Source organism: Rhipicephalus sanguineus, chromosome 9 (genome assembly GCF_013339695.2).
Source record: "Rhipicephalus sanguineus isolate Rsan-2018 chromosome 9, BIME_Rsan_1.4, whole genome shotgun sequence".
NCBI lineage: Eukaryota > Metazoa > Arthropoda > Arachnida > Ixodida > Ixodidae > Rhipicephalus > Rhipicephalus sanguineus.
In genome coordinates this window covers 66,068,293-66,085,971 of record NC_051184.2, presented here as the reverse complement: position 1 = coordinate 66,085,971, position 17,679 = coordinate 66,068,293, and the positions used below count along the sequence as shown (strand labels likewise).

Sequence of the window (17,679 nt, the reverse complement as noted above, 5' to 3'; positions counted from 1 at the left end):
AGCAGACGACGCATCGATGATGATATCATCGAACAGAGAGAAGAGTGAGCCATGCTCACTCCTTTTATGATTCGACGCCGGAGCGCTGTTATCGCTTTCTCGAAGCTGACTCAGCTTGGGACTTGAGCAACTTGAGCATTGCCACGACACGGCGACAGTACTACGATTGACACGATTCTCCTTTTCAAGTGGCTCTCAAAATGACAAGCGGCCGAGTCAACCGTCGACATCCACAGCCAGCCTAGTCGAGAAGGCCACGGAGTATCAGTGTAGCGTGATGCACGGCTTTAACGAATGACAGAGTGGACAGATTTCAGTGACCCCGTCTTGGCAGCGAACAAGCTTTGGCAACGTACTGTTACAGCCGCGAAACCAGAACGACGCCGAGCTTGCACTGCGTGAGATATCTGACACCGCGCTCCCCATTATGTAATAAATCCCCCTGACAGCCGCTTCGGCGCAGCACGTATTATCAACGCGGAGTCCGAAACGTCGTTGAAAACAAGGGCGTTTCCATTCTGAAAGGATAAATACACGCTCTTCCACCCAATGTCATTCACACCGCGAGAGCACTACTGTTTCGCGTCAACTTCAGAACAATGGTGCACTTATGTGCCATCGGGCGTGCCACCTCCGACACGGGGGCCGCCTGCGTTTCTTCAACAATCCCCTTTCCCTCTGGCAATAACATGCTGCATCCGTACGCCGGTTTAGGAACTCGCACCGAATGTAACAAGCTACGTAACGCTGCAGCATCAGCCGAAACCGTGAGCAAGCTGATCAACTCGATCGACACACCTGGAAGGTGAGGCGTGGGTTGACAGCAACGCTGCGAGCAGTCGACACCACCGTTTGTCCCCCTCAACAGCCATTCGCGGGCTTCCGTCGTGCTTACCTGCTGCGCTACGGGCTCTAGGATGCTCTCGATGGTCTTGGTGTGAAACACCGGCATGTTCGGATGTGTTTACCGCTGTCGCGTTTCCGTTTCGAAGGTGCGTTCCGGACTTGTCTCCGTCAGCAGATAACGTGCACGTCGGACGACGAGCCGTGGGATAAACGGGTCTTCGTAAAAGAAGTATCCTTAGCTCGAAATGCCGCCGAGCATAAACACACACACCCCTGCAGCCAGCCGCTCCCCGCAAAACAAGCAATCCCAGATAGCGCCTATTTCGGCAAGGCCGACCGAGGCGTCCCCTAGGGGCCGCCAGGCGCGAAGCCTTTTCGACGCGTACGCCTGCCTTCGAAAATCGTGGAAACAGCCTCGTTTAGATCACGTTCAACGACTTTTCGAGTTCTGATTGAGAATTTCTAACGAATCCTAGAATTGGCATGCTCTTTCGTTGTGTTTGTGGGCCGTATTCGCTCGTAAAATGGCGTTTGAAAATCGCTACGCGCCGTGCGCGCAGGAATGAAACTGAAACTGCTGAAACGTCCTCGACATGAGAAAGCGAAAGTGACCCACTTCTCCTTTCGCGGAGATCCGTGGGCGGCGCGTACAATGGAAAAAAGCGCGCTCCCGTGCGCGTGTGTTGCGTCGATTTCGTGAGTGTGGGTTTAGCCTGCAGGGAGCTCGACACCGCAAGTGCCGTTCGATGTATTCACACAGTAGCATCGGTGGCGCCGTATCTTGATTTCACACAGCCAGCAAAGCGTCGCTGGTGTCGTCTGCGGCGAGATTAGTGAAACCAACCAATCACGAGCCAACTAGATAACACGGAAGTGACTGATTGGTCGAATTGGTACGGCGATTTTTCTAGGTGGATGTTTTTGATAAGGGCTTCAAAGAGGTCATACCCGAGCTGCTACTACATTTTTTTATTACTTCAGCAACATTTTTATTCGCCATTACAATATTCGTATTGAACTTTTTTTTTTTTTAGCTAACAAATAAGTGGAGGTGTTGATGTTGGTGGTTTGCTGGCGGCGGCTGCTCCTTTTCACTTGGTTAATGCTATAAACTAAAAATAAAAAAGAAGGAACAAATTTTTACAAAGAGGAGAGTCCAAAATTTCTCGTAACTATGCATTTGCGCATGTTGCGATTTTGTGTGCAAACAAAATAGCTTTACTTCCATGTATACTTTATGTACCTAACCAATTTACAAAAAACTGCGAGAACTAATAGCTAGCCACACAAACAAAATGGCAAGCTTGGCTTTTGAGCAAGAGGCTAAAAAAAAAAAAGTAACCTTTCTTGGCAATATTTTTGTGTCTTACTATTTAAGCGAGTTCACAATTTTTCTTGTAGTACATGCCCTTACATGCTGAAAACATATTTTTAACATTCATGCCAACTGCAATATCTGAAGCAATAACAAAAGATTGTAAATTTGAGCTTTGACATGTGAATGAAATAGCGGTCTAGCTCCTCTGATTTCAATCAAACTTTCCCAGAATTATCTGCCATTGGTAGTATTTGTACAGGAGAGCACAATTCTTAGAATTGGCATCATCATTACAAAGCTCCAGCCTACGTAGATATCATTTTTGAAATGCTAGTTCAAATGAGCATAACATTTACCGCGACCTATAAGCATCTCGAGATTGCTTCAAGCGCTGCAAATCTCTGCCCGATCAATTTCTCAGTTAAAACGATTCACCTTCACTTGATAGTCCCCCCCCCCCCCAACTAGGACAGCTCAGAAATTTTTTACCCCTCAAGCATATCTAGCACCTTCACTGCAAGAGTGGTATGCAAGACTGTAGTGATGAAGTCCATATAATGAAGAATGTGCACTAAATAAGTAGTCTGTGTTCTTTCGGCGAACACAAAAATCCCACTGTTTTACGTATGTATCGACCGTTTACTGTTTAAAAGTCAGCGCAGCTTATGTGCCAAAATGAATGTCAGCGTAAATAATGAACATAAACTCCGCACCTTGAGAGCTTGAGGGGGTTCAAAACAGACATAAGCTTTAACTGAACATGCACAAATGATGTTCTTTTTCTCCCAAGAGTCAGCCTTACATGACATATCAGCTCGATGCTCACTGTTCCTGCTTTAGGCAAGTCTTCTATGAAAACATCCAAGCATTGCGGGTATGTATATTCCATATAAGCTGATGCACAGAACAGTGCACTTAACACAAGCCCAAAGCCTAGTAAGCACTCATCTGCCATTGTAGTGGGTGAATACTACAACCTGTGGTTTAACATCGTATCCGCAGCACCTTACATCCGTATCATCGATCCAGTCAGTGAAGAGTTTAAGCACACCATTTGCGCAAAACCGGGTTACTAGAAGACGAGAGCAGCACCTCGAGATGGTTTTCTAACTGCAATGCTTTTAGGTGTGTTTTTGTATTCTGCAGGTGCTCTTGTCGAAAAACCATTTCAAATTGCAACAGCGTTCACAACTATGCCACTCTGAAGTCTGATGCAAGCAGCACAGTATAATACACTTCGTTACTGCAATAATAGTTCTGAATCTACCTAACTGATCTTTGTGTGCCACCAATCCAGCCGCTCACACGTGCAGCTCTGGCATAGCCAGAAATTTTTTTCGGGGGGATTCAACCATCCTTTTTGTATGTTCGTGCGTGTGTTTGTATGTGCATGTGTATATATGCACATGCAAAATCAAAAAATTTCGGGGGGGGGGGGGGGGTGTTCAACCCCCTGGCTACGGCCCTGGGCTCTGGTAATAAGTTTGCGGGCAAACAAAGACTCTCTTAATAACTTTGTTCATCGATGCGTCTGTTACACACGACACGGCACATGCAGTAGTTTTAATTCATAATTCGTACGCCTGTAACTAATTGTGAATATCAACTGCCCGATAGGTGAAACGGGTGTCTTCACATTATTTTAGAAAACAGTTACGGCCGAGAGCAGTTTGAGACATTTTTTTTTATTCAGAAGGTCATAGTCACTCAATGCTCATACACCACCACACATTTTGCCCTTCAATTGTTTCAACGCGGACACTTTAAATATCCATTTGAATAAATAGTGATAACACAGGTGGACCGGTTACATTCCATCAGCTGATGAGTGTTGACCGACAAAAAAAAAAAAGGATGCAAAAGAGAAAACAAAGACGCAGGAATAACAATGGTTCAACAAACACAGCCAATCAGGTAGGTGGGATGGACATGCTTTCGCGATGAGGTATGAGGCAAGGATACAAAGCAAATGCAAACAAAACAATCGCTCAACAGCACTTTCTTACACATAGGGTATGCGCTACGTTCATTGCTATGGATAAAGCGCTTGCCACGGGGCACGTTGAAAATCACAAAGGAACTTGAAGCTCAGAACTGGTGGATCTGTAATACCTGTAAAGTTTATTCACTTTTGTAAATTCGATAATAAAAATAGCTGTTGGGGCTTTACGTCCCAAAACCACGATATGTTTATGAGCGACGCCGTAGTGGAGGGCTCCGGAAATTTTGACCATCTAGTGTTCTTTGACGTGCACCGTATTCTAAGTACACGGGCCTCTAGGATCTCGCGTCCATCGAAATGCGGCCACCGCGGTCGGGATTCAATACCGCGGCCTTCGGCCCTCTTGTATATTCAAGAGAAGACAAAACGCTGGCTACGAAGTTTTCTGAGCCTTAGAAGACAAAATGGAAAAACAAGTGTGACTGCTACGAGAGGCAGAGGCACGAGAGAAAGCAACTGAAGTGCAAATATTATGCTTCGAGGTGAATCAGATTTCAAGCGCAATTATCAATTTGTTTATGATGAGTTAGGCGATGCTGCCTCTTTCGTGTTTACTCTCACTACGTCCCAATTATGACACCACTGTCCCCATTTCACACGGCATATTAGTTTTTCTCATGTAAAACGAGAAAAATAAATTAAATTCTGAGAGTTTATGCGCCAAAACCACAACCCGATTATGTGACATATCAGTTAATTTTAATCAAATTTTTCAGTATTTCGCACCTGATGAACAATGTTAGTGTTATCTGTGCTGAAGCTCCTACATAATTACAGCATACTGTCAAGATTTACATCGAGCGTAATCAACGGCGTTCAGCAACACTACAAATGCCGTATTGTAGGCCCACTCACATTGCCAGAGCAGAGCAGCAGATTACCTTGAAAACAGTAGGTTGGATTGTGCAAATTTTCCTAATGCTTGTGGTGTGATGGCACACAGCCAAAATTCTTTCATTCGGGCTAATGATACGCTAGCCACAATTATGTCAGTACATACGCTCACAGTGGCCACACATGATGTCTAATAGTAAGAAAGTTACACGGTACTGAGTTCTTCATTAAGGAATAGCATAATACCGAATTATCGCGGCATTGTCGAAGCAAATTAGAATGAACAGCAGTAAACAGGAATTTTGAATCCGCAAGTTTTTAGCATTCAAGCTCCTTCGTAACTGCAAGCAGGCAAACCAGCAGCACTCGTAATCTGTCCTGAGGGAGGGTAGGCTTCTAATCGGAACACATGACAAACGATGGCATACAGAAAAAAAAAAACAAAGCAACGAATACACAGATGGCCCCCCAAATTAATGCCAAAAAGTAATACGGCCACACACTCGCAACAAAGACATGCACTAGCAATAGAGGGGGGGGGGGGGGAGGGGGCAAAAAAAAAGGTACATCAGCAAGAAACGTTACACACAACAGTTCACGGGCAAGCAGGCACGCACACCAGTGTGTTTTTTGCCGTAGTCTTGCAGCGGCAGCTTCGGTCGTTGCCCGTCGTATTGCTCCAGACACGTTGCAGAATCCGAGCGCGCGCACAACACGCGACGGGACGCGAGTCAAACTAACCACGAGTCCAAAGCCAACAGCACGACAGTTTCAGAGACGGGCGGAGCTCTTCACACCCCCCCAACGCCACACAGACACCGCACTGCACCAGTTTCAAGATGAACGCGCCGCGAGAGTCCCTTCGAAGCACATCCTTGTTGGTCGTTCTTTCCAGTCACCTGGTGTGTTCTTTTGTCATCTGTTTCTCATGTTGCATAGCGTTCGTAGATAGATAAGCGCATCACTTGGAAGATTTTATAGAAGAGAAAAAAACAAAAACGGGGAGGCGGGGAGAGTTGGCGAAGGGGGCAATTGCAAACATGTCCATCAGCAACGGGGAAGTCGCGTCGCCAACTCTTGTCGTCGATGGTTTATCCAAGCAATATATCCTGTACATGATATTTCTTCAGAGATACAGCGTCAAAGAGACAGAATTGCCACGAGCAAGTGAACACATGCAAACCAATGCGCGTATGGTTTTTCACACACACTCTCGTCTATGATGATGATGACGATGATCGCGACGTCAGTGTCGCTGAGACATGAAACGCACATGCACACACACTCTCTTCTTGCACAAGTTGTTTATATATATATATATATATATGTATATATCTATACGTAGCATACGCTCAACAGAACACTAAAAATGACACAAAACCGTACATAACGGAGCCACAAACAAAACCTGCATTGCTTGGTCCTCACTGGCTTTGCAAATGAAGAATTCAGGAAAATGACAACCAGGAAAAAGATCAAATGCCAAACTGCACAGACGACTGCACACGTGTCCACCTACGCCTTGCCATCACCTAGCCCGCCTCGTGGCCTTTATGCATGCGACGAATCAGTGTACAAGCGTGCCGACGTGCATTTGTGCACGGTAACTGAGGCGCGTGCAATGATACCTTCTGGCTGAATCATTGCCGTGTGCACCTCTCATGCGTGACTCGCGCGACAAGCTCTATCCAATTACGAGACGTGAATGGTGACACAGACACGCAGTCGGACACGTGTACAATGTCCCAGGCAGTTTGGGCCTAAAAGGCAAACATACAATAGTTCGCTGCACCACAAGTAGAGACCATTCTCTGAAACATTCTTGCGCGATTCCCCTTTTCAGAGTCAGTGCCCAATGTCACCAGCTAAACTTTGCCGAAATGGATATCACATTTGCCGAAAGATCCTTTTGTGACGTCTTCCAAGTGATTAAACAAAGTCACATTCTATAGGTTCAAATCTGCATTAATGCTAGGAAAAGGCAGATATGCTCGATCGCGTCTCATGGCGCGTTGCGGCTTGGCGGCAAAAGAACAGGCGCTTCTCATGACTCGTGAGTTCATATGAAACCTACTGCAGAAGAGAGTGCTTCTTGGGTGTGATTCAATAACACTTATGCTCAAGTGACTCGTGGGTGAGTCTTGCAAAACAGTGAAAAATAACAAATAAGCATAAGTGCCTCATGCTCAAGGCAATGTGCCAATACAAAACAATAAAGCAGCTTAGGTGAAGGATTCTAATTACGAAGCAAAATTTTTTCATAACCGAATGATCTACCAAGCACTTTAGTTATCCAGCAAATCTTTTAGTCAACTCATAGTGATCACAGTGAGTCATAAAGTGAGCATAAGTTCACTAGCTGACTGTAGGGCTTGAGCTTGCAAGCGCGAGATCGTGGCACTGCAAACGCGATTGCACTTGCAGCCAACCACATCAAGCAGGAAACACCAGACTTTTATGTAGGTTTTATGCACGATATGGCTAAAATGCTTGTCTGCTGTTGCAATGGAGCATACCGAGCTTGGCTGTTTAAATTAACGGGGCACTACATTAGAGTCAACACCACTTAACAGCGCGTTGAAGTTGTATGGTGAAGTAGAGACAAAATTTCGCTGATGCTTGCACGTTTCACAGCCACAACTGTCCTTTTTGTTTGCCTTTTTTTTTCCTTGTCCGACAGAGGTAGATCGTTGACTGATACTGCTGGAGGCCTGCCTCGCTTTTCGGTACAATTACGGAATGATACTGATGCTCGTTTACAAGGCGGGCACGTAAAATAAAAGTTTCGCTCACGTAAAACAGACGAAAAACAGATACCTCACTCACACAAACAGCAACAAACTTCGGCAACAACAGCAGAGACATCGTGTGAATAAAGCAAAAGGTTGGCTCAATAGAATGCAAAAGTAAGACGCTATGCAGCCGGACAAACTGCCTCGTAACTCCCGTTTCTGATAGATAATAACACTGGGGCAAACAAATCCAGAGGCCAGCACAAACTAGTGGTAAAAAGCAAAACTTAAGCACACCTCTTGCATGTAAGAGTCGAGGACTCTACCGAAATGGTAAATTCAGCTACACATACAGTCTTCGGCAAAAGAGACAAAGCCACTTTGCGCTACACCATTGTTTTTTTTGGCTATTTCAAAGGCAACATTCTTTTTTTTCATCACCTTGAATTATTTCGTTGCTGCTTGAAAGGACTTAGGTTCTTGCGCACGCTCAACCACTGGTCTCCAACGAGTTCTTGCACGCTTGATGCTGTGGCTGTAACTAAATGGTGCCCTACACATAAGCCAAGGGTTTCGTTGCATTGTCACCGGTTGTGCGGGTACTTTGCCGGAATGCCTTTTGTGCATTTCTTTTGTGGTTGCAACGTGTGGTCCGTGCAAGCCAAACAGTTTTCTCAGAACAAAACTGTTTTCACTATATGACGGAACTACCGAAACATCATTCCTGCGTGCTGCATCACATTCGCATCAGCATCAATAAGAAGAAACAACAAATGCACAAACGAAAGTGGTCTAAAAGTCACAGCGAGGCTTTGAAATGCAAAAAGACACACAACGCGTAGTTGGGCCCGTCACGCCGCACAATGCGAGTGGATCACCCTGACTAACCGATCGCCCCCGCAGGGCTCTTAACGAGAATGGAACGGTCGATGCTTTTTTCAGGAGGAGCGTGAGATCCTTGAAAAAAGAAAATATATGCGTGATGCGCGAAACGTGAGAAAGGCATCATCGTCACATGGAAGCTCCGGTCCGTCTTTGGCATAGCTCATTGTGAGGTAGGCAACAGCGGCAGCTCCGTAAAAGGCATTGTCGTTCCGTCGAGTTAAGAGCCGTGCAGAGTGACGTGCGCATTCTGGTTTCGAAACTAGACCATGACAATCGGGGCAACGAGCCCGGATTGTCTCTGGCACGGTACAGCTTTCGAGAAGCCAGACGAGTGCCGAAGGATCGAGCACAGAAATTTTCGAGGATACGATGAGGCTGTGGGACATTGTAGCTGTTGCAGTGGGTCTAGTAAGCAGGAATGCTAACCACGCATGCTGCTTGGCCACTACCTTAAATATTTGTGTGCCGAGGATGAGTCTTAACCAAATTAATTACTCTAGAAGGTTTTGCCTAAATCCTTGAGGAAAGCTTCACGGGAGTACTGCACTGCGGTGGCGCGCCTTGTTATGAAGAACACCAATTCCGCGTCATTGAAAAAACAAACTTCGAAGAAAGAGGGAAAAAAAATGTCGTCTTCGTCTATGAACGGGAAAGTTTACTTTGCAGTTTTTTTTTTAAGGAACACGTTTGAGCGGCTCACCTGTCTTAAGCCTCTAGCACTTATGACTTCCCGCCAATGAGTTTTGTGGACGTTTCGCTTTCGTATGCTGGCGCTTCTGGTTAGTTTGAATGTCAGAGCTACTGCTTTAGAAAGGGAGTGATCGCAAGTCCAATATCTGCACCAAGATGAATTCTTCGGTCACAAACCTAGCTTGTCAAGGGAATAGATGAAGCACTCCTTGGCAAGCGGCTTCAATCGGAATGGTGAAGTTTTCCTAGATTTCTTGCACAGAAAACGTTTTGCACGAACTGCCAAAGAAGAGCCAAGTTAGTCAGTGCAACTCACAGATGCTTCGAAACGCCATTACCAAGGCATGCTGTACACAATGTTTTTTTTTTTTTCTACGGTACCTAGGTAAACACAGTCTGTCAATAGATGGTTCTCTCCTTTTTTTTTACATTTGCACTAAGTTGCAAAGTTGGTATCCCGTAGCGTGTATCCTAGCTATGATCTACAATAATTCATGAAAACAACATTTTTCATGGCATTTCTATTCTTTTGCATACCTTTTGATCGGCCTTACTAAGCTGAAGTCACTGACCATGACCCAGCAATAAATGGGGCCGAGATATGGCCTATGTACTTAATTCGGCTTATGTACTGAAAACCTGCAGACGTTGGTCAAGGGGGCGTAAAAAGAATGACTTCATGTAAAATAAAATTAGATAACAGAGATACAAAAGTTGCAGCTAAAGGCACACAGTATGCTACGAGATGTACTTGAAATGCTGACCTATAGATCCTCAGGTTGCTGTTCGGCTCTACTAGGCGGCATTGAAAAAAGAAACGAAGAAAAAGCAGTGGCTTTCACAGTGTAACACAAGGCACTTAAACACATGGCAAGAGACCCGCAAAGTGCCATTAACAAAGTGTTCTAAAAAGGACTCGGGGGTTCCACAACACATTTCGACAACAGCACACACAAAGGAGAAGTGCGGAAAATGTGAAGCATAACGATGAAACGTAACATAATCAACAGATGCCTAATTAGGAATAGAAAGCATCCAAAATCAGCATCACATCACGTGGCTGTTACTATGTAATGTCTGAACAAGGAGGCAGACAAAGAATAACCATCATTTTTGTAGGAGAACCGTTCGAAAATACAGCACACAGCTTTTAGAACAGTCTGTTCTGGCATCACAAAACAGCTGCATGGAACTCGATGCGCAGACCAAGAAAAAAATATGCCCAGAACAAGCACCTACACCAATCATTGCCTCTACGCACTTTTGTTTCTCGTCACCAGTCGTTACCAGTACCCCTTTCGTCTTCAGCTGAAATGTAGACCACACACGCAGCACACTTTCGTAACCGGAAGCTTTTACGGGGCCATCGCGAAGCGAGATGCTTAGTGATGGCGCAAAACTGTACGATATGTTGATACGCTGCTGGAGAGATCACCTGACGAGAGATTCAGGGAGATGGGAGCCTCTCAACAGTTGGGCACATGCAGGAGGGATGTGAGGAGAGAAAACTTGGAAAGCAAGGCCTTCGTTGAAGGAACAGATGGAGCGATACATCCCTCACACCAACCATTTTGCACAGAAAAAGACGTGGCAGTAATGTTGCTTTGTAGTCATCTGCGAAAGGAGCACTGCAAGAGTGGCAAGTACGTACCAATGACGATTCAAGTGCCCCTGACGAACAACGTTGAATGACTGAAGTGGCGCCACGTTGAACCGCTTAAAAAGAAAATACCACTTTCAACATGTAGCATGCTTTTTTTTTATAAGGCGCGAATAAAAATATAGGATTGGAAATAGGCTTAGTAGGAGACAATATATTCGATCTTTTTTTGCATAGCCTCGTGTTTTTTTGTTTGTTTTGCAGAACAACTTACTATTATTCAATTCTGGGTTTTTAGGTGCAAGCACTGGGGCATTACTGCAAGGCATACTGTAGTAGGGAACTCGAGTTATGAGGGACTCGATAATGTGAAGCCTTCGATTAATTCTCACCATCTGATATTCTTAACTGTTCACCTCCCACAGATGAGCTCAGGACGGCCGCACATTTCATTTTCTGCATTCACTACTAAGCAGTAGCCACAATGGTGGAGTAGCCGCTACTGTGGAGTAGCCAAGGACAACCATGGCAAAATGTTGCAGCTTCCCTTATCAAGCGCAATCTGAGTAGGTCCATATGTCTAGTTCTCTATTGTGTGCAAGAATTCTACTCCAATACCGCAATAAAACTTTTCCACTACAACACTGCAAAAACAAACTCGACTGCAAGCACATGCAGGAAAGCCAGCTTTCTCCCAGAAACCCGCGACCACGCATTCTACGGCAAAGTTCCCTAGCTGCAAAGCCGTCACACTGAGCAGTAGTCACTACCGAATAACTCTGGCCATGGAAGCATTGCTCGTAGACATTTTCAACGTACTGTACATGAAAATAGTATGTTTCCAGCGATTAATTGGTCCTCCCTGAATTAAAGTGACATCCAGCTTGGATAATGACAGTACTCTGTGATAATTAGAAAGGACAGTGATCAGGGTTGCCAGGTTTAGCTACTTTGCGACAATTTGGCTACATTTTTTAGGCTGGCCGTGGCAGAAAAAAAACATTTCGGCAACTTAGCTACTTTTTAGCTACTTTCTTGTTCCCTCAGTTAAGCCAAGTTATCAATATCTGGTGATGGTACGCGACTGACGTTCAAGTAAACGGCATCAGAACAGAGTAGCCAAGTCATGTTTCCAGCTTCCGAAATTGATTTTAGTACTTGCGTTACACAAAAGGGTTTCGGATATGTGCCTGAGACTCGGGGAAAACTGTTGCATGTAGCCTCATTTTGCAGACCGCCTAGTGCTGAACACTACTTTAAATTAAACCGTAGTTGGAAGTGAACAGGACGCTCCAAAGTGCTACACATCCAGGATGCTCTGCAACTAAGTGCTCTGCACTCATCAACATTAGAAATAGGTCATCCAACAGGCTACTTGCGCCATTTCTTGGTATTGGGTACGAACCGCGACACAGGACTGTTAAAGAGACACTAAAGAGAAAAAGGATTTTTCTGAAATTCGTAAATTACTCTTTCCCAATTCCAAAGTCACCGCGCTTGCCACGGGAAGATGCTTGGAAGCAAGAACACGCGCAAAAAAAAAAACGCGCCTGGCGATGCCACCTTGAAATTGCCGCACCGAACGCCGTGATCTCATAGATTTTGACGGCATCTACTGGGTCCTGCATAGTTCCTAATCCATAAAAATTAAGTACATTGTCCTCTGAGGGAGCCAGGGACGTAACATACCAAGTTTCAGGAAATTTCGTTCAGCCAATGTCGCCAAAATTTTAAAAATATACACTTTGAAATTCATGATGTCACATGCGGCGATTTCAGAGTGAAATTTAGAAATTAAACATTAATAAACCTATGATGGCGAAATTAACTACATTAGAGTTCTCAGAGTACAACTTATCAATCTAAACCGATTCACTGTTTCACTTAAATCCCTCTAACTGCTTGAACTTCCTCATCACGCAAGTGACTGCGAAAGTGACAATGTATGCTTCAATCCCAGCAGCATGCGATTTCGAGCACACTCCTACTGTGCTCGTTTTTATTGTTGCTTTTAAGAAAAGACACGCAAGACCCGTGAAGAGAGTGTCATTGTTGCAAGAGCACAAACACTTCGTTATCCTGCACGAAATGATTGCAAAAGTCAACAATTTATGCTTGAATCTCAGCAATTCTGATTTTGAAGGGTTCATGCTGCCCTAATTAACATTTTCACCAAAGGGCTTTAGCATTTAGTTGTTTAAATCAAAATGTCGCAGTTGTTTTCATACACATTCGGCTACTTTTGGCTACTTTTGATGCCTTTGGCTGAAGTTAGCTACTTTCTGGCTAGTTTTTCTAATTTTCTGGCTATTTCTTGTCTTTTCGACCTGGCAACCCAGACGGTGATACTGCAATTGTGTTGGAGTGTGAAAAAATGCGCCTACTGCCGACACGCAATCAATTTAGAAGATTTTGTGAGCAATCGGCAATGCCATACGCCACAAAACACTGAACAAAAGACTATGCAAGAAATTTACATGTGACTGCGTGGCCCATTTCAAGCGAATAGTGCTGACTAGTGTATCAACTTCAACATCAGCCCCAACTGCATGCTTTTTTATAACACCGCATTGCTTCCTTTTTCACTAGTAAGTAGATGCGCAATATTCGGTTGAATGGCGCGCCGCATCGACACCTGAAAAACCCCTTTCTTTTAAATAATCCTGTATCTGAACATATTCACATTATATTAAAAAAAGGAATTCATTGTAAAGCAATGAATATAGGAAGAGAGAGAAAAGTGGAAAAAAGACGTTGCAAACGAAACGAAATGTACAAACAATAAACGAAACTGTAACAACCGCAAGGCACAAATGTTGTCTAGGGATTAAGAATGAGAACGGCAAAAGTACGGTGGCACTCACAGAGGAAACAGCGTGCTTCCCATCCTCTGGCGAGAATAAGTGGGCCAACAAAAGGAGCTAGACATCACCACAAAACACTTTAGGGAGACAAACTGGTTCGTATTTCACTAGAAAGTATGGCTACAGAACCAACCGAAAGAAACGAGAGAGGAGTCGGAGAAAGCGCGTGCCGCATCTGGAATATTGCGGAGATGGACACGCGAACTATGTACAAGCGGCCACGAACCCCTTTTTTTTCGGTTCCGACAATGCCGAACGAAAAGAAATGACTCGTCGCGTGAACGGAAATACGTCGTCGAACTACGAAATGAAGAAGAAAAAAGAATGGAGAGGGACTTTGTCGCTACACGCGATTGCAAACGACGCGCGCTCGTCGTCCCTCGACATGCACCCGTCACCGGCAGTTTCTGGCGAGAGACAAGGTCTGGTAAAAGAAAGAAAGAAAAACGGAACAGCAACGCGTTCCAAGGTTGTTGGCCAAGTGCTTGAGCTCTTTATTATTTAGAACAGCTAATATAGGAGGTGGACGACCGTTACGGACTACTTCCGCCGTCTCGCTGTTGCGACCTCGCACCGTCAGCAGCGACTTTTGGTACAGTCACTACCGAGCCCAGCACGTCGGTGCATAGACAGCCATGAGACTTGAGACGCGCCTGTCGGTCTGGCCTGTGACCGCCACGTCGGTCACAAGCGAGCGAAGTTCCGAAAGGCCTACGAAGATCACTGCCAGCGGAGTTTGCGAAACGTATGGTAGAACACAAAACGACGCGACAATATAGAACAAAAACTCACCAAGTGCGGCTTCAATGGCGCCCCGCCTGCCCATCGTGCAGGCCGCCCACTTGACACAATGCCACTGCGGAACGGTGAATTCAACGTTGAACACGTAAAAATGAGCAATGAAGGAATGAACAAGTGATGGGTCTCCCCACAGATTCTTATGCATGGTTGTCCATGCACGCAAGAATAAAAAAAAAAAAAAGAAAGAACTCTTCAAATTTATATTACGTTTGATCTAGGCTTAGAGGTAATACGCATGCACGCTGCGGCAACAGCACCTTCTTCATTCGGGCTTGCAAGACCGAGGAGCTCCTGCCACAGTTTCGCATTCACAAACAAGTGAGACAATCACGCTAGCAGATTGGCCACTTTGAGGCTAACATGTCGGGTAATTGGTTTGGCTAGCAACTAAACGCGGTGGGTTAAAAACATCTGCGGTAGTGCGGGTAGCCTACAGCAACGTCGGTGGCATGTCGTCCTCTGCACAAAAACAAAAAAAAAACGAAACACAGAAAGAGATACATGGAACATGACGAACGTACACACTCGAAGCACGAAAAAACGCAAATACAACTCTGATGGGATACAACCTATGTGGAACAAACAACGTGCAGTACGACAAACAACAAACGCAGCACTGAGGAGATGTACGCAACATGCACGAAACAACAGATAAAAAGACGGAGAACATCTCTCCGCAATACTGCTGTTGTGTCAATCAATTAAATCACTAAAACTATAAGAACTCTAAAAACAAAGACCAGTGTCTCTCGCCAGGCCTGCCATGTTTTTCGTTTTTTTTTTTTTTTTTCAGCCCTTGGTAAGCAATAGTTCTGAGAGAGACCTCTCGTTGGGGGAACGATCGTGGTTTGGCATCACTTCTTTTTTTTTTTCACTACATTCGCGAGTAGTAAAACCACTCCACAGACCCTCGCGTCTGCTTTGGGACAACGTAAAAAATATCCACCGTCAAGCACAAATAGGCCGACCCGGAGGAATGCGTATCTTCGTCGAGATGCCCAATGGAAAAGGAAAGGCTTCAGCGCACGAAACAAACTGAGGCTTCCTTCAATTCTGAGATAGCATCTGCACGCACTGCAGGCAAAGGAAGGGGGCAGGAGGCCTGAAGCACGAGGGGAAAGCAGCTCCGGTGTGGACGAGGAGTGCCTTTTGATATTGTTGCCACTGCTCCAGAAAGAAAAAAAGCCCGCATTAATGGTCGCACCAGGAACCATCAAACAGGGACCGTGCACTCGACCAAGAAGCCGTTCCGGAGCCAATGTGGCCGACCGAGGCTGCCCACGTCGCACTGCCTCGAGTGGGTGACGGCCCCCTTCTCAGCCAAACCGCTCCTTGACTAGATACATGAGTTTCTTCTTGCCCTTGTAGGCCGCCTTCATGTTGTCAACGAGCTGCGCAAACTGCACGTGCCCGTCCTGGGCCAGCAGGAATGTCTCGCGTGCCTTGCCCAGGAACTCGATGAAGTCGCCGTAGTGGCGCGGAGAGATGTGGGCCAGGCGCGAGTGGGTCGTGTTGACGTACGCCGCGATGGCCGCGTCCAGCAAGGGGCGCAGTGGGGGCTTGTCCAGGGAGAGGGCGCGCACGCAGCGCCGCTTGGCGTCCAGCGGCGCCGTCCCCATGCTGCCCGGCGCTGCCATCGAGCACCGGCGCAAGATGTCCGACAACACCGTGGCGCACTGGACGTGCTTGACCAGCAGCGGCACGAGCCCGGCGAGCTCGGAGCGGCCGAGAGAGTGGGCGAGCGCGCACGCCCAATGGATGTCGTTGATGGCCGGGTGGGCATCCTGGTTGTACGCGAGCTGCACGCCGCGCGTCGCCAGCACGGCCAACTTGTAGGCTCGGTGGGCGTAGCCGCGGTGTTCCATGTACCGAGCCACGGTGAACAACTGCGAGGAAGTCATTACCCCGGAGCCCGCGGCGTCGACGACGATCTGGTGCGCCGTCTCGAAGGCGTACGCGTCCCCCTCGCACAGGGTAAGGGCGTTGAGGGCGCAGTTCGGGGGGTCCTTGGAGGCGCATTGCAGCGCCAGGGTGCGGGCGCACGACGACAGCTCCTCCTGCTGGTTGAAGTCAAGTCCGAGACGAAGGATGGTGGCGTGGGACATAATGGTTGTGGCCACTGGACCTGGGCACAAGGGGAAAAGAAGGCAGCCCTACATGTTTACAATCTTGTTGAAAAAATAAAATTTGGGATGGTTAGTGTAGATTGATGATGATGTATTAATCACCAAAAAAAAGAACACAAAAGAAGTCTCAAGAATGGTGCCTTTCATGCTGCCTATTATAATCACAGTCAATTTCTCTTGCTGCTAAACACACGTATATTTTGGGCACATGCACACAAAACATCACATGTGAGTGTGTCCTTCTTCCGCACGTCTTCTTTACAGCCCAAAACAATGTTTAGCATATCCATCTGACTTGTTCAAGTCCCACTGAGTCATATCCTAATTGTTTATGCATATAAAAGCAGCCCCTAGCAAAAGCTTGTAGTCTAAGTGCTAGCTTGGCAAGTCAGCAAGGACAGCCGGCTGCCCTTCCAATACTTCTCAACAACACGGCACAACAGCCGGGCCCATCAGCCAGGCCCACCAGCCAGGCCTGCTTGCCAGTAGCACTGATAGCTGGGCAAGTTAGTGCAGCTATCAGTTAGCCCAACTTAGCTAGCCAGGCCTGCCAGCTAAGCCTGCCAGCTGGTCCCACAAGGCAGGCCCACCAGCAAAGCCAGACTGCAAAACCTGCCAGCAAGGCCCAATTGCAGGCTTTGCTGTAGGCAGGCCTTGCTACTGTGGTGCCTCGCTGTCCCATGCTGTGGGCGTGTCATGACCCACAGCACGGAACAACACGTCAACACGGCAGACAAAGACGTCGCGCATGCCAGCAGATACCAGCACACCGCGCTGCGGACCAGTATGGCCACACACAATTTGCGGAGTCGTTAATCTTGGTGCAGCTAGGTGCAAAATAACAGCTGTTTGTCAGGATTGTGCCAAATTTACCAAAGTGGTGCAATCTGGTGCGCTTGGCGCAAGAGCGGGAGCACTGCAGTTGCTGCATGCCGACATGTCGATTGAAAACCAGGGTCAGGTTCGGGAACTCAAAGTGAA

General features: G+C 46.4%; 2 protein-coding genes across 4 annotated transcripts in view; both read right to left on the bottom strand.

Moving 5' to 3' along the window:
• LOC119405277 (vinculin) overlaps positions 1–1,151 on the bottom strand; it is a 61,318-nt gene extending 60,167 nt beyond the window's left edge. For all 3 annotated transcript variants that reach the window (XM_037672091.2, XM_037672093.2, XM_049419244.1), the window contains exon 1: positions 896–1,151. In XM_037672091.2, coding sequence (XP_037528019.1) covers positions 896–952 — 57 coding nt within the window. In that variant the 5' untranslated portion in view covers positions 953–1,151. The remainder of the gene's footprint in view (positions 1–895) is intronic.
• A 2,682-nt stretch (positions 1,152–3,833) lies between these two features.
• The window catches only part of LOC119405281 (zinc finger SWIM domain-containing protein 5), a 54,080-nt gene continuing 40,234 nt past the window's right edge, over positions 3,834–17,679 (bottom strand). The window contains exon 17 of the mRNA XM_037672098.2: positions 3,834–16,697. Coding sequence (XP_037528026.1) covers positions 15,889–16,697 — 809 coding nt within the window. The 3' untranslated portion in view covers positions 3,834–15,888. The remainder of the gene's footprint in view (positions 16,698–17,679) is intronic.